This window comes from Pyrgilauda ruficollis, unplaced genomic scaffold (genome assembly GCF_017590135.1).
Source record: "Pyrgilauda ruficollis isolate IOZ18807 unplaced genomic scaffold, ASM1759013v1 scaffold73, whole genome shotgun sequence".
Classification (NCBI taxonomy): domain Eukaryota; kingdom Metazoa; phylum Chordata; class Aves; order Passeriformes; family Passeridae; genus Pyrgilauda; species Pyrgilauda ruficollis.
Window position 1 is genome coordinate 2,953,006 of NW_024529155.1, and position 21,502 is coordinate 2,974,507.

General features: G+C 40.5%; 1 protein-coding gene across 2 annotated transcripts in view; it reads right to left on the reverse strand.

Moving 5' to 3' along the window:
- BORCS5 (BLOC-1 related complex subunit 5) overlaps window positions 1-21,502 on the reverse strand; it is a 64,870-nt gene that overhangs the window by 12,849 nt on the left and 30,519 nt on the right. For both annotated transcript variants that reach the window (XM_041486021.1, XM_041486022.1), the window contains exon 3: window positions 8,927-9,084. In XM_041486021.1, coding sequence (XP_041341955.1) covers window positions 8,927-9,084 — 158 coding nt within the window. The remainder of the gene's footprint in view (window positions 1-8,926; window positions 9,085-21,502) is intronic.

The following is a 21,502-nucleotide window of genomic DNA, read 5'->3' on the forward strand; positions in this document are numbered from 1 at the left end:
TCCATCTAAGAAGTCACCTCTAAAATTTATCATGGCTAAAAATGTTAAGTTACATCCTGAGCATTAGAAATGCTTCCATACCTATTCTAAATAACTAAGTTTAAGAAAAATAAACACCCAAACAAAAGAAAAGTTTAAGAAAAATACCCCACCCAAACAAGATTATTGCACCTGTGTGCGCAATATTCTCACAAAACCTCTCTTTTGTGGAATACAATTCCACGGTAATTAATAACACATTCCTGATCTGTCTTCAATCAGCTGTTCCTGGAAAAGAAAAAATATGTATCTGTTACAGATCTACTGCCTAAAGGATAACTTGCACAACTCTTATTTCAGGCTACCTAATAATTCTGCTAGAAAACACAACCTCCAATCTCCTAGTTTCCTGATTTTACACTGCTGACACATTACTTGCCCACAACACTCCTATAAGGCAGCCAGAGCTTGAATGTTACAGGACAACAGCAATTATAAATGTTATTTAGCCTTAGGGGGTTATTTTGTAATAAATTTCAGTTTCGTACTTTCCACATGTCAGAATGACTAGCTTTAAGCAAGCTGGTTTTCCCATCACGAGTAAGCTTTGATTTGAAAAGAGATGACCACTATCATTAATGAGATGTTTCTCAGAAAACACCACCATTCTCATTTCAGAGTGAAAATAGTCAGCATCATTGCAGTTGCAAGCCATGTGCTATTTATTCTCAGCTTCACAGATGGGACCTGATAGCTGTAGGTCTTCTTTTCCACATGTCCCACAGAAGTCTTTCAGAAGGGAATGATATTGCTGTGTTTATTCAGGGTTAGACACACTAAAAGAAAATTATATTTAAGTAGAAAATGCTCTTAAATCTGTTCTCACAGAATGCAAAGGAGCTGAGTTTTAACTATTTCCTCCTGTGTTTGAAGTGCTAAAAGGATTATCTAAGACTCCCTCTTTTTTCTCAGGGGAGCTGCAGACAAAGCTGGTTTCACACACCCTGAACACTCACACTGCCAGTCCAACACATCTGGGTGCATCAGACCTCCCTCCATATGCTCTGCATGCCTTGGATACATGCAAGAAGGCTGCAGTGTTAGATGAGCATGGACGTGAGCCCAGCAGTCAGGATTTGGAGATTTCTGGACACCTTAGAGCCCTGATGAAGCCTCTGCTCTTTTCCTGCCAGCCACATTTCTCATATGAAAGCCCAAATCAACTTCCCTTCACCAGGGAAACTCAAAGGCATGTCCTTTCTAACAAAGTCAGTCACTGATAACCTGAAAAACTCCTGAAATATTTATTTGCAGCTATTCCTTCCATGTTTCAAATGCACATTAAATGAGCCAAGTACAAGCCATTGATGTTAAGGGGAGGATCTACTCCTTCATTCCCAGAAGAGAGACTTCCAAGGCTGACTCCACCATACTTCCACAGTGCTGAAGCTCAGACATCCCAGCAATTTTCTGGAGGTCCCAACATCTGGACAGCAAATCTTTGGCTTCAGGAAAGCCTCAAGGAAATCTTGAGCACTGTATATCATTTACAGACCAAGCTCTTCTGAGGTTATAGACTATTGTTCAAAATAGAGTAACAAGAGTACAAACCGTCAGAGATCAGTGACTCACACAAAAATTCAGTGTGGCAGTAGTGCCAGCTGTGATCCACTTTGAGCATTCATTTTTCTTGTATTCAGCTGCAGTGGCCTCAAGATTCACAGAAAGCTGAGTATTCATTTCCTCTTTTTTATGTCTACTAATGAATCTCTAGAATAAATTGATCAAATGCAAGAAGGCATTTGAAAATTTGTACTACAATCTGGTAGAAGAACTTGTAATTGAAAAGTAAGTAGCTCAGTTTCTGTGTAGTCTTATGTCAGGCATAAGGAAGAATTAAATTCTAGAGACTGGATAAAGCAAATGGAAAAGCTATGACCCAAGAATCCTTTCTGACATTAAAAACTCCTATAAATTCTTTACCATATACTGCTGTTATGTTGATTTCTTTTAAAACTGCTACCTGAGCCTGTTTTTCAGCTGGAACTCATCTGATTGGGGATTTTGTCTTTCAGACAATTTGCAGCAAGTCCAGCAGCCACTCTTCAAACACATCACTTGCTGTTCCAGTTAAAAAAAAAAAAAAAAAGTTTAAAAGTTTCATTTTTTGTCCAGTTCACTACAGTTTTGGCACAGTTCATACATGTGATTATGGGGGATTCTACTATACCACAGTTCAGCATTTCATCCAGGCTTCTAGAGGTAGATGACACAGCCAGTCAGGAGCAGTGCCCACAGGAATTAATTAATAGTAAATCATATGTTTCATACCTCAGAGCAGTGTTGCAATAATGGCTAATAAATGTTCTCATCTAAAGGCATTCATGCCCCCGTGGCACAGAAACATTTGGGAAACCCTGCCCTTCATAAAAAGCGAGATGGGCAGATTACTTGCACTAAGGTTTTGTAATGCTTTCAACATGAAGTCATCTCTGCAGATCACATCTGATTACTGCCACAATGCTCATTATGGGGTTGCTAACACAAGGTCCACCCTGCTCCCTCAAGTACCAACTACCATCTTAAAGTCATCAGTGCAACTCCAAATATTTGCAAGTAAGGCTGGCTAACCTGTCTAAAATGAAGATTAAACTGCTGAAAAGCTTCCAGCCAATATTCCTGGCACCTCCACACCCCAGCCCAATTCTCACTTGAGGGCAGAGTTGACACCTTGAAAATTTCAATTCAACACTGCAACAGGAGGAATAGTTAGGAATGAAACTTGTGAATTGACTTTTCCTTTATCAACACAATCCTTCAGGGAGGGAGAAGGCCATTTTTAGTCTACATTAATGCCAAACTGATTTAGAAAGAGAAATCATGTCATTTTCTGTCATCATTTGACTAAGCCAAACAAGCAAAGCTTTTCTAGTTTCCTCCCCGAGGTTTTCCACTACTCACACATCCCTACAGCCCTTTTCTTGTGTTATGAGCATTATGAGAGCTGCACACAGTGTGTCAGATGAGATCCCTCAGCTTTGTGCAAGACAATCAGCATCCTCTCCTTTCTCCTGGAAGTACAAGCTGTGATGCACCCCAGCTGATACTTGCTTTCTTCCTATTTCAAATCCCTTTCATGCCCAAGTCCATCATCAAGTCTGCTAGCTCTGTAATGAAATGTAGCACTTTGTATTCCTATTTGAAGTTCTACAAACTTGGGTGTCGTTGGAGGATTTTTCCACCTGGAAAAACAAGGCTAGAATAAGAAATCCAGTTTCCTAGTTTAAGCAAGTGTGAGAAGGAAGTGAATTATGTTCCTTCTGGTACCTGATGATCATAAACTCCATGCACTAATCCTGATGAAAGTGTTACTAAAAGGCTTTGCATGCTAGACTTGGGATCTTCAGTGACAGTTTCTTAAGCACCTAAGCTCTATATAATACAAATCTTTCTGACTGCTAGATGCTTGTTCAAGCTTAATTTTTTTTCCTTGGAAATTCAGTTGTGGAAAGGATTCCAGTATAGATCTTTTCTCAAAAGGCCATAAAGCACAAGACAAGGGAACACTGGAACTGATTACACACATATATTCTAGGAGCAAGGGACTGGTCTTTTTTATGACAGCAGACAAAGCAGTGCATGTCAGCAAAACAGATTTCACACTGCCACCAGCGCAAACAATCTTTCCTCTTCCTTTATAACTGCTAGGTCCCTTCAAAAAGTTCAGGTACAACAGAGCACTGGCCATCTGCCTCAAGCATACACTGCTAGACATAAATTCTCTATATTAAAGTAACAATTGTGAAGCCTTCAAGAGCATTTTCACATTTTGGTGCTGGCTGGTTAAGACACCACCCCACCACTTAGGTATTCAAGCTACTTGCACAGCAGACTGGAGAAAAATGAGCAAGATCAACTAAAGGACATGAAGATTAACACGTTTTCAGCTTAATAATCCTGTGCATTTATTTCTGCATGATGGTGCCTGTTGAGATTTCAGTCTTTATAAACAACACTTCATTGCTGATGAGAGGAGACAAAGAGCTGGATAGATTGCCACAGTCCTCATCCATCAACTTCCAAGATACCAAAGACTAAATTTAAGGTATTTATTTCTTACAGAACACAATGTTCCCTCGTTTTTTTCTAAAGGGCAGTGTGGCGTTAAATCCCTTGAAAATACAAGTGGCATTTCAACCAAGGTTATTCCCCTTTTCAGAAATATTATAGCACAAGGAATCTCAGACCCCTTTCCCTGGCTTTGGGGCATTGGTAATTTAAGTCTGTGAACCAAAAGGCTCAATTTTGCTTGCAAGTTAACACAGCCTCATCTAGAACATCTTTATATGTTGTATCAAAATTAAATACATCTCCATTTTCACTTTGGCCAGGCTTAGTTTTGATTCCCTGAGCCTCCCCTTTAATGAGCTGAAAGGTAGCTTCATGGGCTGGTCCACATGGGCCTTAAAGCAAAGGCCTGAAGCTGAAGATGCATTTTGGACTTAGTAAGGCCATTCATCTTTTCCTGGCCTAATTCAGTTTAGTCAGAAGGTGGATCACTCTCAGGGCAGGTCTGCTGAAAACAGATTTCACAAACAGTCTTGGAAACTCAGGTCTGAAACCACCTACAGGGAAACCATAACTAAGAGGAAATGGCAATAAAGACCTCATTCAGATGAGTCCTGAAACAAAACAAACCAAAGATCAGGCAAAAAACACCTCCCTGAAACTTGCTCTTCATTTGAGCCTATTCCCTGAAGGGAGATTGCTCAGCTGTGACTGGAGCACGGGACGAATCCCAGGCACTTCAGATTTTTCTGCCCATTGTGGGATGGAGTTAGGAGAAGCCTGTGGTGTCTAACACAGCAGAAGCTCTGTGTGCTTACAGCAGATGTGCACCTTGAGTCTCACTGCAGCTGTGGCTGACACAGCCAGGCAATGTCCTGCCAAAGTTTCTGGCCCAGATCTCATTCATTCCTGGTGATGGAATAGCTTCCTGCACTTAGGACAGCTTTTTCCTTTACCACCACCTTAAGGGACCTTGCCCTTAAATTTCCAGCAGGGAACATCAGACTGCTAACAAGCTGTCCCTACCACACCCAGCCCTCCCACAGAAGAATTTATAGGTATGAAACAAGCCATGCACTGCAATTTGCTGCATGGCAAACCAATTACTGATATTAATGCCTGCCTGGACAAGATTGATTTAACTATCACAAATATAAATGCAATATTTATTATATTTAAAAATGTGGGGGGTTTTCCCCCAACTCCCAGCCACAGATGCATGCCAACTTAGACTGAGACATTTGAAATTTCACCTTGTACTGTAAAAACTGCTCTGTTTTCAAAATTATTGGCAGTCTGGGATTCCTGTGGTAATAAAAAAAAGCTACAAATAACACTGCGTTAACATTTGTTTTCAAGGCAAAGCATCAGAGCCCTCCCAGCACCCATTTCCAAATACATCCTAAGCACAGTGTATGCAGGAACTACATTTGCCTTTAAGGGTACATCAAATACTTCAAAAGCACAACTCCATTAACAATGCTTGAAGTCTAGTAAGAAATGCTGAAGATCTTTTCACTCAAAGCTTCTTTGAAAGGAGCTTAGAGGGCTTTCAGTTTCCTCTCTGCTTTCATAGAAAGAAGACAGGACTCAATTTTCATGTGTGACAAGCTTCAGATATTTTGTAAGATGTGATTTTTGAGAAGCTTAGTACATTGTGCACACAATAATCCTTTTTTAAGGTACTCAAACTAGACTATTTTGAAGGCACAGAAAATCATGGGCCCTTTCTGAAAATGTAGCTAACTGCTCCCCAGCTTTTACCTATTCTATTTGTTTCCCATTCCCTGGTACTCACCATCCTCTACCACATGACTCTTGAAATTGTCTCCCTGGCACCCAAAACAGATATCCTCCACTGGTAAGGACTTAATGTAAAGTAGTCTTCTCCCCACTTATTTGCTGCTTTGCCCCATTCAAACCTTTAGAGCTGGTCAACATCTGCCTTCAAACTAATCTTGTCAAAACCCCTGTTTTGCAGATCACAAAACTGGAGCAGACACTCCTGGTGAAGAGAGCACATTTGGCTCTATCAAACGCACAGCAGTTGGAGTTCCTCAAAACTTCCAGTGAGTTACAGTGCAAATCTATAGTATTTTCCCTAAAAAGATGCAAGCACATCCTCCTTTTTTTCCTTGACACTGAAGACAAAACCTCTTGTCATAAGTACATCACTCCCTCCCAAAACCAAAACTCATTCTGGTATGAACACCTGCTGGTATGAAAAAAGGCACCTGAGTCAATCACCTTCCATCATGTCTTCAATTCTTTCTCCTTCAAGGAATCTCTTGGATAAATGTGTTTCTGCTCAAGAGAGAACAGTCACAGCCACCTGGAAGCTGCACAGGGTTCTGCATTTAGGAGTAGATGTGGATCCAGCCAACACTGCAAAGAAATTTTGGCTACACTGGGAAATGGGATGGAGAGCAAAGTACAAGACTGTACTGCTCCCTGAAGGCAGGAAGGCACAGATGGGTCTGGTCAGACCTGCAGTCACTACTGTCATGCAAGCAGGACTTTTTTCTTTAGCTCATTCTCTTTCCTGTTCAGAACCATTGTAATTCAGACTGTGTGCTGATTTGCAAACGACCACAGTTAATTCTGAGTTATTGAGGACCAATTAATTTACAGCAGTACTTCTGAGTTTTGACAGAATCCAGGAAACTTCTTTCCTGGTGACACAGACAATGAACAAAAGATATTTGCTCTTGGACATTTTGTCAAGGAAAGACTAAAAAAATCCTGGCTGCAGGCAGTGTGAGTGTAGCATATTAGCCAGCAGGACTATTAGCAGAGTTAGAGTCTGAGAAGTGAACATACCTCAGACAAACGATAGGAAATCAGAGACTGAAGCTGACCAACATTTTGTAGAAAGTTAAAAACATCAGTCACTTGACTAATCTGTTATCACAAGAAAAACACTTCAGTATTTACAGAGTTAAAGAAAGGGAAAGGGAAATACTGGCTACCCAAATGAGGATAAAAAAGAATTTACTGTCCCAGCTTGTGCACACATTCTGCTTTTCACAATACACTTGATTTTCTCTTTCATTTTTATGCTTTACTAAGGGTCAAAGTTTTGTGTACATGGCAAAACGAAATCATTGCTGACAAATGGGTGAAGCCAAAGGCAATTTCCTTTGTCTACACTTGTAAGGAGAGACATCCCCTGCTCTGGTTCAGCTGCACCCTGGGTTGTCAGCAACTGTCAGCAGTGGTTCAATTTAGTGCATCAAGGAGAGCCCAAACAATTGGGAAAGAATGATTTAAGCCGAGTGGGTCCCACCCAGATCCTCCAGAACACACAGGCGGAACAGCCAAAGCAAGAAAAACATTTTTAAATTATTAGGAAAATGAACAGTAAAAACCCACCAGATCTGGCAGAGGGACTGAAAGCATCTGAAGTTGCTAAAAATTGTGACCAAAAAAACCAAAAACCAAAAACAAACCACAGCTGATTTGTCAGTTCTCTGACTTACAGGATTCCCCATTTTTCCATCACTTCGTCAGAGGAGGCTGTTATAAAGAAGCTAGTGAGAATATCAGTATCATAATTGAATTATTTTAGATGAAAGACAATCACAAGCCTTATGAACCGGAAGAAAACCAGCGTAGCTAGCTTGAAAGGGACTCTGCCACTTGCCCTACAGAAGGCAAACCCAATTAATGAATATTGCTCTGGTAGTGTCTACCATGACTTTAAATCATGTCACTGTTCCCTCTCACACTTTAACAGCCAAAAGAATTACAATCTGCTTGGATTAATGCAGTACACTGTCATTAGGCTGGCAATTAAACCCCATTTCTAAGATTGTGTGATCTGAGTCACCAACATCTGCAAATATCTTTACATCTTGTGTAATAGCTGGCCTCAGATCTTGATACACCAAAGTAAAAAGGCCTTTTTAATGCTTCCCACATTATTTTGGACTTACAACTTCATGATGACAGCAGCTTCTCAAACAGCACATGAATCAAATTTATTATCCCGTTTGTCATGTGGGATTTTCTTAACTCTAAGCCAATAGAGCAACAACAAATCAAGGTCAGTGTTTAGACTTGGTGAATAAAAATTAACCACATGCTCAAAAACATTTTTTGACACTGGAAAGGTATTTAGTCTCAAGGACTTTTGAGATATGCAGAATTCACCAACTCTTTTACACATCTGGGAATATCTGAGAAAACACCTCAAGCAACATTTCCCCGTCATGCCAGACTCTTGATCTAAAAAAAAATAAAAGCTGGCTGCCATTCTACCGCTTCCAACATCAGTAGTCACATATGAGAGAGACAGTCTCATTGCAGGATGCCCATCCCAGGAATTAATTCTATCCCAAACAGTATCATTCAATATTTAAACAGATCAGTGCTCCAAATGATGGTTTAGTGGAAAAAGCAGCAGCACAGGAGACTTTTTCGCCATTGAGGTCAGAAATGGGATGGCATGTTATGGGCTTTGAAAGCAAATCTAGCTCTACAAATCCTCTGAAGTACTACCTTGGATGTTGGATAACTGCTAACTGTTAGATAACTTACGTTCAGATAACTGCTTCCTTCCTTAATTAGAGCCTAACCATGCAGCACAGCAAAATGCATGCCCTACAGACCTAAATAAGGAACGCTACCTTAAAAACCTCAGCAATCATTTACTCCTTCGAGAGCCGCCTGCAGCACCTGCCGCTCCGAAGGAGCAGCCGCTGGCTGCTCAGGGCCAGGCCTCCTGGGGCACAGCCAGCACGCAGCCAGCCTGGCAGGAGCGGCAGGGCCAGCCCGGGCACCGGGCTCGCAGGGCACAGCCGCGGGGCTGCCCCGGCCTGCCGCAGCTCAGCCAGCGCCGTGCCCCGCAGCGCGGCCCCGGCCCCTCCCCGGCCCGCACCTCCTTGATGCGCTTCACCAGTGCGTTCTGGTCGAAGGCCACGGCCTCTGCGCACTGGTGGAGGTGGTCCTGGTAGCGCAGGCACAGCTGCAGCACCTGCTGCGGGTCCAGCTTCTCCAGCTTGGCGTTGGTTGGAGACGTCTGCCCACTGAGGAGTCCTGCAGAGCAAAGGAAGGCCCGGAGTTAATCTGACTGCTCATGGTGTCACTTCAGCTGCAATCCAAGAGACAGCAGAACAAACCCAGCCGGCAAGATTTATGAGGGGTGATAAAAAGCTAATTCAGAGTCGTTTGAGGATGTTTTGAATTTGCAGCAGTGCATAGAACAGTTTGCCATACAGCTCGGCCCTCCCTGACAGAGCCTAAACAGACGCTAAATACAAGTCCATCATGCACGTCTCCTCGGTTTTCAGTGATATGCAAGTCCTGGTTTTTCTCCTCCATAAGTAATCCTAAACTGTGAAGAATGAGCTCTCTCCTAATTTATGTAAGACATAAGAGGAAGGAGTTGAAATCTGCATTCTCAGAAGGGCACTGGAGTCATACTATTTTCACCAGACTCACACTGCCAAGATCAGAGCTCTAAAAATTCACTGGTCCCCCAAAATAAACCTGAGTAAATAAATGGCCCACCTTAAGTTCAATTATTAGGGGTGAATTGTCTGCATTTTGCTTACATTGCTTTTTTTAAAGCTTCAGAACTCTTCTACCTTCTAAGGCTTTTCTTTACACTCTCAAAGACTAGCAATGTACCTCTTTTTGTGTCTTTAATATTGAATTAAGATCCCTACCTACTTTCATGACCAGGTTTCACAAAAAAGCTCACCAAAAAAAAGACATTGGACTTAAAAGTGGGACACTGGTAATATTCAGAGGAGCAAAATTGCCCAGAGAAATTTCTCCTGCCTATTGTTTGTTGCCTACATAGTGCAACTTGAGAATGTCTGCTGAGCTCAAGCATGTGTGTGCCACACTGACCACCTCCCCCACAGCAGCTGGAAAAAATGATGCTAAGCTCTCAAGCCATCCTTTTTTTGCTATTTCATTTACTTACTTTCATTTCATTTTCCTTCAGCATTAGCACAACTCTTTCCTTGTTGGGACACCATCTGTGACAAACTGCACATACACCCAATATGCTTTTCCCAAAACATCCATCAAGCTATGTAAACTGAATTCAGTGACTGCACGCTTGTACCCTCTGGGACTCTCATTTTACAGACAGGAAAAGACATTAAAACAGCAAATGTAAGCAAGTATCACACTAAGCAATTAAAAAGTAATAAATGCCAGTTATTTGGATTGGAAAAGCTCTTCTAAGAATGTTCCTCAGTGGAAAATGGAAAGTATTTTGAATGGCCCCCATGCCTATTGGAAGCTACAACGGGTGACATCGAGTTCTTGCTAAAGCACAAGAACAAAATAGAAACCAAGAAGCAAGTTAGAAATATCTTATGAATATGGCAAGTTAAATCTTTTTGAAAACATTTGCAGACCAAAATGAAAATAAAACTAGGACAGTAACTTCATCAAATATGAAGAAGAAGCAGGTTTACATTTCATCAACATTCAACATCTTATTCTCCCAGGATGCTCTCAATTGCTCTCCACACAAAACCTCATTATAAGAGATTAAAAAAAAGAAGTAATTTTGTTTTACTGATTTGTCCACTACAGTTGTGTTGCCTCAGTCAAGAGGTCAGGAGAGGAAACAAACCATTTAGTCTCAAAACCCTGTATTAGCAGCAGTCAAGTTATTTTTTATATTTTGAGGAAATAACCTCAAACAAAATCTTAGATGCAGATCTTTCAAATCTCCTTTCAGGTAAAGTACAAAACTGTGACAGAAACAAACTCGCTGAAGGAAATAAGATGTTTTAAAAATTGTTTATGCTTCATATTCTAGTGCTTCCCCAGTTCACAAATTGGGATCTTTTACGGTATTATCTTGTCAGGATGAATGTTCAAATAATGTTGTCAACTTTTAATATGCTGAATGTTCACATAGGAATGAAGAGTTCATCATACACCTGAGGCACTTATCCTGTCTCTGCACTGATCAAATACATGATGCTATCAGCCAACTAATTTTCTTTTATTACTAATCTCTCACCAACTTCAAGGGGAAAAAGAAAATTAGACACTGTTTGAGAGATTTAATTAACATGAAGTATGTACTTTGGCCAACTTCTGCTGCTTATGAGAATTTTGAAGTGGAACAGGCCAAGGACTGTAAAATGAGCTAATAAAGAACATGCTACTTAAACTCATGTACTTACAGCCTTTCACAGGTTACATAATGCTAAAACAAAAATTAATAAACCTAAGCCTCTCATTTCCTATCCTGAAAAACACAAGCTCGAGTGAAGGGAGACATTCCCTATTCAGCTGGAATTCCTTCATAAGAAGCAGAGGGGGAAATACAATCCAGTACAAATGTTTGGACTAGGGATAAAAAACAAACATCATATGCTGCTTAAAGATAGACCATGGTATTATTCTGGGTGATGCAGTAAGGAGAAACCAAAGGTATTAGCTTCTCCAAAGACCTCTGGGGTAACGCTGACAATGTCAGAGAACAACTTAGCTTATTTTCAACTTGCAAGAAAGGAAAAAGTACAGTAAACAAGAGCCCAAAAAAGCCATGCAGCCTGGCAGGAGCTCCCAATGTCAGAAGGTCAATCCACCATTTTTTGCTACTCACTGTAACCACTTACTAACCACGCTATAAATCTTAATGTTTCTTACTAACATTCCCCTCTGCCCCGCTCAGGTGTGACCCCACCTGGAGCACTGCATCCAGCTCTGGGGACCCAGCACAAGACAGACATGGATGTGCTGGATGAGGCCACAGCAGGGACACAAAAATGGTCAGAAGGCTGGAACATCTCCCCAGTGAGGAAAGACGGAGCGCTGGGGTTGTTCAGCCTGAGAAACAGAAACCTCCAGGGAGACCTTATCAGTATTTAAAGGGGCTTGTGAAAAAGACAAAGAGAGACTTTTACCAGGTGACAGAACAAGGGACAGTAGTTTTAAATAAGAAGAAATTTAAATTGGACATAAGGAAGACACTGTAAACTGGTCTTTAAACACTGTAAACATAAGGGGGGTGGGAAGTTGGATGTCCCATCCCTGAAAGTGTTCAAGGTAAGGTTGGATGGGACTTGGAGCAACCTCATCTAGTGAAAGGGAGTGAAAGATGTCTCTGCCCATGACAGGGTGGTTGGACTAGATGATCTTCAAAGATCATCTTGTCATCCTCCCAACCAAAACCTCAAACCATCTGATCATCCTCCCAACCAAAACCATTCTGTGATTTAATTAATTCACTGCATTTTGGTTTTTAGCAAATCTTATTTATATTAATATAATGTATTAGAAAAAATCCCTCCTCTTGAAAATCATTGCTTCCTTCTTAAAGCCTTGTCCCACATTTTGACCTCTCCACTGAACAGAGCCATCCCTCAGTGACTGGTCTACATGTGGTTTGTAAGAGGATATGAGATCACATCTGTTGCAATAACATATTTATTAGGTCACTCTTACAAGTGCCAAAAAGGGGAGAGACAGAGGTCACTGAGTGGCTCAGGCTCGCTCCTGAAACATCCAGAACTCGAACCTGGCCACCAGCATATCTCAGAGCAACCAAGCACTGGTGTGCTATCCCTTCTGAGGAAATAGTGCTCCTGTGATTTCTTCTGTGGGATTATTACTCCCCAGCCCCCCAAGAGCACAGTTCTGCTCTTAAATGAAAAGAAAACAGCATCGAGAGCTTTCATTTCTTATTAAACTGAATACTCATTCTTCAAGCTGCTGGTTCTCTTCCAATGAAGGAAGCACACCAGGAATCCTCTGTGCACTGTCTGGAGCCTTGGGAAGAGGCTCCTTGGCACATGCGTGATATAACACACCCCAGCATGAGGAGGGAGGGCTCCACGGGGGTCTCGTGGCTGGAGAAAACAGGAACAGGAGAACAGGAGAAGGCCTCCTGCACAGCTCCAGTGCATGGACCAGAAGGGTTTGGCAAGTGCCAAACATTGCACAGTCCTGGCTATCCCATTACACCATAAAACAAAGAAGACCACAGACCACCTCTGTGCCTGCCATGATGACGAGACATCAAATCTCCCACCTACTCACACATCAGGTCAGTAAACAGCATGACCAGGAGGTGACAAACAGCAGCTGGGACAAAGAAAGAGTCACATTTCTAAAGCACAATGATACTTCAGAAAAGAAACAGCTCAATACACCAAGTATGTCGTGCACAGAGAAATATCATATATCACTACAAGGCTAGCTGACCCACAGACTTGACAAATCTGTTATTGTTTCCATATTCCTTGGCAAAGCAGAGGCATGTTAAAACCATTTTCCTCCTACTTAGTCATCTCCTTGCTGGTTCCAGGTCAACATTCACGTCCAACAAATCATATCCTACTGAGCAGAAGAAAGCTGTTAGTTTAAAAAGCATTTTTATGACTAGAAGTGAACTTCTTGAAAGCAAGCTTTTCACGCAATGCTGATCCTACAAACATACAGAACACAGTACCCCGCCATAGTTACGTTCTGCTGCTTTAGTGGGCAATCCCAACAACACTTTGAGTGCTTTCCAACCTGAAAAGCATTAATATTTCTTTTTTACTTCCGTACTTCCGCTTGTCAATCCCCTTTTCAACCAGTAACAGCAGGCATTACAAAAAGAAAACCAGTAGGTTGTTAATTTATTATTACAGACAGCAAAGCATATGATGTTGTGGGGTCTTGTTACTAATTTTAAGGCCAGAAAGAGTTGCTGTCATGAGCTAACCAACCTTTCTGTGGAATGTAAGAGAGGACTTCAGAAGTTACACCTTCCTAAATCACACCAGAAGTTTACCTTGCCCAGAATACTGCTTCCAACATCTAACAACAGCAGACATTTAGGGGAAAAAAAAAAACCATTTTTCATGCCTCACAAGACATTAATAAAAATTACAGGTATAAAAGACTGTGCTCAGTGAAGTTGTGGATACTTGAATTTCACTACTCCTTTTTGAAAGGTATATATTTATCTCCACAATATCTTGTGACAGTAAGTATGATGCTTATTCACACAGCATGAAAAACCCCTTCTCACTTGCTTTACACTCTGTAGTTGTGCTGTGACACAACAGAAGTCTGAGCAGGTTGTACTTCATTCCAACATCTTTCCAAGCTCAAAAACTTCACTGGATCAGTCTCCTCTCCCACAGATAACTGAATTTCTTGGATTACCTCTGCAATACCTTCAAACACCTCTAACCTGCGGCCTTACTTCTCTTTTAAAACCCAAGTCAATTCTTCTCCAGAGTATAATTGTCACACCTCTAAAAATGCAGGTGCTTTTATAATTGCTATCCCTTTGCAGGACCTGCTAATCACCAACACCCTTTTTAAGAGTGTGCATTAGAGTGCACCATCATCACCTCTTTCCCCAAGACCAAGGTTAAATAAAGCATCAGATTCCACACCATGGTTAGCAATGGCTTGTCAGCTTTACAGAGGCATTCCTGATGCTGGTACCTGGTTTTGGAGGGTTATTACAATGGGCTTTACCATTTTTTCTAAAACCTCTTCTGTGAACACTTCTCATTCATCCTTGTAAAGAATGATGCTTTTCTGAAAGTCCTTTCTGAAGACAATCCCACAGACTCTCCAGGAAGCTTCTAGAGACCCTAAAAAGCTTTTAGGGTTTTTTTTTATTAAGTATATACAAGTAGAAAATGGCTTTCCTTCAAGCCATTTTGAAGGAGATTTCTGTTCTGCTTTTCTGATGACTTCCTAAGTAATCCACTACATTTTTTAACCCTTCACTCTCCTAACACAAGCATCTTTTTGTCTGGGTTTGGGGGGTTTTTTGTTTGTTTTTGGAGTGTCAGTATCTTTTTGCCTACAGGTCCCTTCACACTGCTTCAACTACACTGCTTTTCCTTCTACCATTCTTCAAACCCACCTGTACTGCCTGAAACTTATTTCAGCCATTCCTCACTTCTCTTGCCACTCTCATTTTTTTTTATGATATTCCTCTTTATAAAATTAATCCAAGACAGTAAAATTTTTCAGCTCTTCTATTCCACATGAATTTGAGTAGATTATAGTAGATTATTATTACTATAGTATATAATAATAATGTAGTACATATAATAGAGTCATTTCATTTACTACCATCAAGGCAACATTAGTTTCAGCTCACAAAGAACTAGTGTTTTTCAAGTCTCCATGAATTTTTCTGTGTTCCAAGGGTATTTAAAAACTATCAACCCCACAACTTAATTCATCAAGCATTTCTAAAGCTCTGAGGTAGAAGCTACCCAGTCTGGTCAGCTTCTTAAATAAAGTCTGGCCTCAGTGGCCACAGATTAATGATCATCGTTGTCTTTCCTGTTGCTATTTGCATGGGAAGATTGTTTTGCCAGTACCTTCAAGATTCCTAAGTACCAAAAAAAGATCTACAGAAGAAACAGATGAAATTACATCCCTAAAGACGGAGTCTTGTTTCTTGACCGTTGCTGCTTGCACATGTTTGGAGGCAGCAGCTTGTCATCAGCTGCAATAGAGAGCTCATTTCCATATATTCTCTATGCAGGTGCACTTCAATATCATCTACTGAAAAGAAAGAATTGCACACCTATAGCAAAATAAAAGGTATTAAAATACTTGCATTCAGATATTGTAATTGGATTTACAGGACTCTTACTGACTAAATGCTTTGAATTCTAATTGTGTACTTCCTCTGTCATTCTCAAAAACCAAGAAAAGACTAAATTTTTCAGCAAAGCCTGAACAGTTAAAATAACTTTTCCAGAGGTTGTTTTGGTTTTGTTGTGGGGTTTTTGATGGTTTGCTTTTGGTTGGTTGAGGAAGGTTTTGCTTGTTTGTGTGTTTTTAATAACACCTGAGTTAGGAAACATCAATATTTATACACTCAAATTTGAAAACTCAGGCCATCCCTAAGAAAAAGGTAATTAGTAAAAGTAAATCATAAAAAAACTAAAAAATGAAATTAAAATAAAATCACTACTATTTATCCAGAAATATTTCTTTAAGCTGAAATGTGGATGACCACATGATCTTTTACTCAGAGCAGTTAATTTTCTAAAAATCTCACTGAAAAAATACCTTGTACTAAAATACATATTCACTCCAAAACAAAAGCTGGCTTTGTCGCCTGTGTATATTTTCAATTCCTTTGAACTTTAGTGGGGGAGCACAATGAATAGGCAAACTGAATAGCTATTGTGTGAGCAAAGAACACATTTGTATTGTTGCAAAGAATGTTGGCTGTAGCAGCAAATTTTCCCTCTACTTTGGAGTCAGTACCATGTGACCATTTACTTCTGCATGGGTGACACATGGGCTGAGGACTCTCCTCTTGTCAAATCCTTTAAGAGGCAGCTTTTCTAACACAGAGCTCAAATGTGCTCTCTGTGTGAATTCCCCACCTGGGTCTCCTAACACTCCTAAGTTACGGCCTGCAAGACATTAGTCACTGAGATATATAAATATAAAATCACCTCCCCTTTTCTTCCTCCACCATGTGTCTCAAAAAACAAACACTAAGAGGATTCAGGACATTTAGGCTTCTATAAAAATGCAGCTTGTTACCATACTAAGACAAACCCCCCACATTGTTACCCATTTCCACCTATTGAGGTCACATAACTTACATTAAAGAAACTGTGATTCAGAGGAGAATTTGCTGTTACTATTATTTACATTAAGTAAGTATTTGTGATACTTAAAAGAAGTGAAGCTAAAATAAATCAGAAATGCTGCCTCATTTAGGTTGTTAGGAACCTGAATGTCCAAAAGAAAAGGAAAAAACAGTGCACCATCTGCAGGTGCTGAGATTTCAGTCTGGAGTCACTAAAGATGTGCCTCTCTGCAACTACGAGATTGCCCAGGGATTACGCCTTCAAAAAGTTCCTAGAGGTTGCCACAAAACTGGAAACATCTTTTGAAGCTTCAGGTAGAGAAAAAGGTACACAGTATACTGTGAAGAAAGCACACAGCTGCACTTTGTCAACTAAAAGTGTCAAGATCCTACTTAGTCCATCTTCCCATGAACTTTTCACTTCTAGAGAACAGAATATGGAAAAGAATTGGTTTTGACTACACAGTTCCAATATCATAGGGCCAACTTCCCGCAGCAGACCTCAAAGTATAAAAATAGACACAAGGGTGGAAAAAAGGACAGGGTTATTCACAGGGAAGTGAGAAAGGATGCTCTTGTGCTATGCAATAAACTGTATTTGCTTTGCAACACCCTTTTTTTCTTGAAAATGCACTACAAGAGACCCATGGGGTACAATCATCTGATCCTACAAGCACGTCACATCCAAGGGCTGCAGCTGACCCTGTTATTCTAACTACTCTGCAAACCCAAAAGCTACAAGACTAACATCATCTTAAAAGATGAGGAATTGGGACACCAAGTCATTAGACAATTTGTTTGAGACCACATGGAAGCTGCTGTCTCTTGGCCTGATGACTTCAGCACCAGAACATTCCTCCCCTTCTCTGACCCTCAAATACCAAACACAAGAGCGACAGGCAGCAGAGGAGCCTCATTTCCTACAGCACCACAAGGGCTGAGCACTGAGCATTGACACAGCCTCTCCCACACAGATTCCCAGATATCTACTAAAGGTTCATAAAAGCCAGAGCTTCTTCCTTCTGACTCCCAAACTCATGCTCCGCGGAAAGGAAGATCCACCTCCCACCTTCCTCATCACGTGCCTCACCACAGCTCTTGCACAGAAAATTATTCACTCCACTAAAACCACAGACAGCTAATCCTGTGGTTTTCTCTTTCCTCTAGGGAAGCAAAAGGAATCAGAGCACCACAAGATCAAATACTAGAGCTAGTCCCAGGAGAGGCAGGAGAGGGGGAAGGAAAGGACAGACGAGAATTTCTCCGTTCCAGCAGCAACAAGATGTCACTTCAAAGTCACTTCAATGTCAATTATTTTATGTGTGCAAAGCCTTGAGTAAGTCTTAACTTTACCTGTCTATCCATCTTCTTTAAAATAATGGGACGATAACTACTTTTTGTATCTCTCTCGCTGCAAAGTTTTCTAGGCTGTAGATGGATGAGAAATGGGACAGCAGGATCAAATAAACTCAATTTCTTTTAAATAATTTTAAAAAATCTACAAGCCAAAACCCATGCAACTGATTCTATTACTAGTATTAAAGATAAGCCTCACAGCAGTGCTTATTTTATTTTAGGTAAAAGTGCATGGGTATTCATCCACGACACAGCCCATACCAGCAGAAAAAAAGCGCCCCAAAATACAGTATTTTGTGGTTTAGAGAAAAGGTGACATCTAAAATCACTTCTAAGCACAAGGGCACCCACGTTAAGATGGGGTACGTTTGCTATTCCACAATAACCAGCCTGTGTACACACACTAATCCCAGGTAAACAATGGGGCACACGCACTGCGCTGCTTATACCAAGAGCCCAGAAGTTTGGAAAAAATTAACAAACAACAGTGTCAGTTTATTTTTAGGCATTTTCTTCAGTTCAGATGTAAATCTGAGAGTCTTGTTTGCAATTTACTTTCACAGCATGATACAGAGCAAGATTGATCAACAGGCCATTTACTAACAGGTTCAGCAAGTCCAAGATTTCAGTTCTTTACCATACATGGAAAAAACTGTCTTAAAGTGGTAGAGAAAACCTCCACAAAAAGAGTTCCTTTTTAGAGAAGTAAGAGAATCTCTTGGTGAATGTTTTCTCAGTACTTTATAATTGCAAACCAAGCCCAGTGCTGGTGCTGGTATAACCATAATTTATATTCATGAAACACAGTTCCTCTTTGGTACTTTTTACAGAATGACAGAATATTCTGAGTTGGAAGGGACTCACAATCATCAACTCCAACTCATTTACTTCCTATCAGTTTTGTACCCACACAATACAGTGGACAGAACAATGGCACATTGCCATAATAAAAAGAATTATGGCCATATCATGGCCTTTGTCTGTTTTTCAAGAGCACTATTTAAAATGTAGATTAAATAAGCACTGTCCAAAATATACTATTGGCATGTTCTAGCCACAGGTACTAGGAACAGTAATTTTTCTCTAGGAAAATACAGCAAAGAACAAGAGTAAGCTTGTAAATGCAACAGAGTTGACATTTTCTACTTTATTCTTCTTTATTCTTTATGCAACCCAACTTATCACTTAGCAGTTTTGTTAGCAATATGGGCTGCCATGTCACATGCAATTTTAATTTGAATGACACTTTTCTACTCTGAAGGCTTCACCAGCCTGACTTGAAATGGCTGCACTACTCAGGAGTAGCAAAGTCCAAGTAGGGCTGAGGAAACATTTGATATTTTATAATCCCTACATACATAGCTCATACATCATATACTTTACAGAAATTAAGAAATGGCTCCTTACTTTTTCTTATAACAAATTTAACAGGATTCTCTTGTTTTTTAGGGGAAGCGGTTATCTACTAAAAAGTTCAGAGGGAAACATGGAGCTGGCATGAAATTATAACAACTAAATTTAGGATACTGAAATGACCTAAAAGCTGAGTTGGGGAGGGAAGCAGGCTACAACACACACACTATTTACTTCTGACAGTATTTTTAAGAAACTAATCACTCAGCTTGCAGGGCCTTATTATGGCACCTAAAACATTCAACAGTTACAATTACACTTACAGAAATAAGTGGCCCTCTGTGCTCTGTATTACCTCTGTATTTATCATCTTCTGTCAAATACTGTCAAGTGCAACATGCCTTGAAGAAAGACAAAGCACAAAAAGGAATTCTTAACACAAAGTTGTTTTAAAATTCCCGGGGTGGGGCGGGGTGGGGGGGAATAAAGCAAACTGCACCTCCTCAGTTTACATTCCTTCTGCAGGTCAGTAAATGAACTCATTAGTAAAAATATTATGAAAGAGCATAATCTCACTATTAAAATAAGCTGCTACTTAAGCAAGCTTTGAATACCTAATGACAGCATTTGTGTGATCCTGTCCTTCTAGGCAACTGCAGTCTAGGAGTACTGCTTTTACCAGCTATAAGTAACAGCCCAGGGTCAGGAAGCCTGGGAGCTTCCTGAGCCTGACGTGAGCACGTGCACCACTTTTCTGCTGTTAGAAATAGCCAGAATATAACAATTCATTCATTCCTCCACTTAACCCCCTCAAAACAGGGCAGCTGTAAAAACATCCCCCCTTATTTTTTTATTTTTCTATATCCAGCCTGCTGATGGTGTGCTCACACACAGCATGAACTGGTTTCCTATGTCTGTCATGGAAACTATCAGTCATTTTAGGGCAAAATGTCACCATAAAGGTTTTAAATGAGTGGCAGGTGGAGTTTTGCTCATCCTAAATCACATCTCCCTCAAGGTATGTTGGGGTTATTAGTTGTTGGTTTTTTTGGGCTTGGATTGCAGGCACTTGAGATGGTAGTTTATGTTTGGACTTAAGTGTTTATTATTTTTTATTAGCAAAATAGTTTTATTACTGTGAGTTTAGAAGGTACAAAATTAGAAGGTACATTAGAAGGTACAAAATGGTTAACTATTTTTCATTACAAGTTCTTTTAAGACTAAACTATTTAATTAAGAACTGACACTTAGACTATTTTCTCTTTGAACTCAATAACTGATTCCATAAAGTCTGTAATGCGGACTTTTCTGCTTAATTACAAAATGCTACTCAAACCCATGAAGAAGAAGCATGAAGAAGAAACCCAGGACAACACTCTGTGTCTTCTATCTTGCTTCTATTTACAACATACATCTCAAAACTTAAATTTTTCATCTAAGTGATACACCTACACTACTGTCTATAATCTATTTTACACTTTCATAGATTCTAGTGTATCTTAAAAGTCTAAAAAACTTTCTCCATGAATAAAAGTCAAAGTCAATGCTCTCCTAAAAATCAAAACACCCCAAAACAAAAAAAATATCCCCAATACTCTAAGTTTCCACAAAGGTACTTATAAGGTCCATTACAATACCTATAAAGCTTTCCAGCTGGAAAGCCTCCTAGCAGTTGGAAAAGTCTCCTGTCCCTGCTAAAGACACTCTCTCAGAACTATATCCTGAGTAGATCTTGGGGTGCTGTCCTGAAAATGGAATTCATCTTGGTGCTCTGCCACCCCTCCTTGCCTTTCTTGTTCCAGTTCTGGTTCTCACTAAGCTCCTGCACAGATGGATTCAGCCCACCAACCTACCAGAAAACTCCTGGATTCTCCTCATCCCACTGAGCCAAGCTGGCTCCCAAGGGGGCCAACAAGCCTCAGCAGCAGCACAAAACAAAAAGCCATAGGTATGTCCTCCCTCCTCACAGCTGTTACATCGACTCTCCTGCTCTGGGGATGACCTGCAGACAGACAGACAGACATTCTTCCACAGTCTGGGGCAGAGTCTGGCATGCAAACTTATAAAAGCACCTCCCTGAGCACAGAATTCACTCTTGGCATAATCTTCCTGCACTGTGAGGAAGATCATGTTATGGATACGTACAACACTGGAATACCACCAAGGAGAGTAATTGTGGTACACGAGGACATA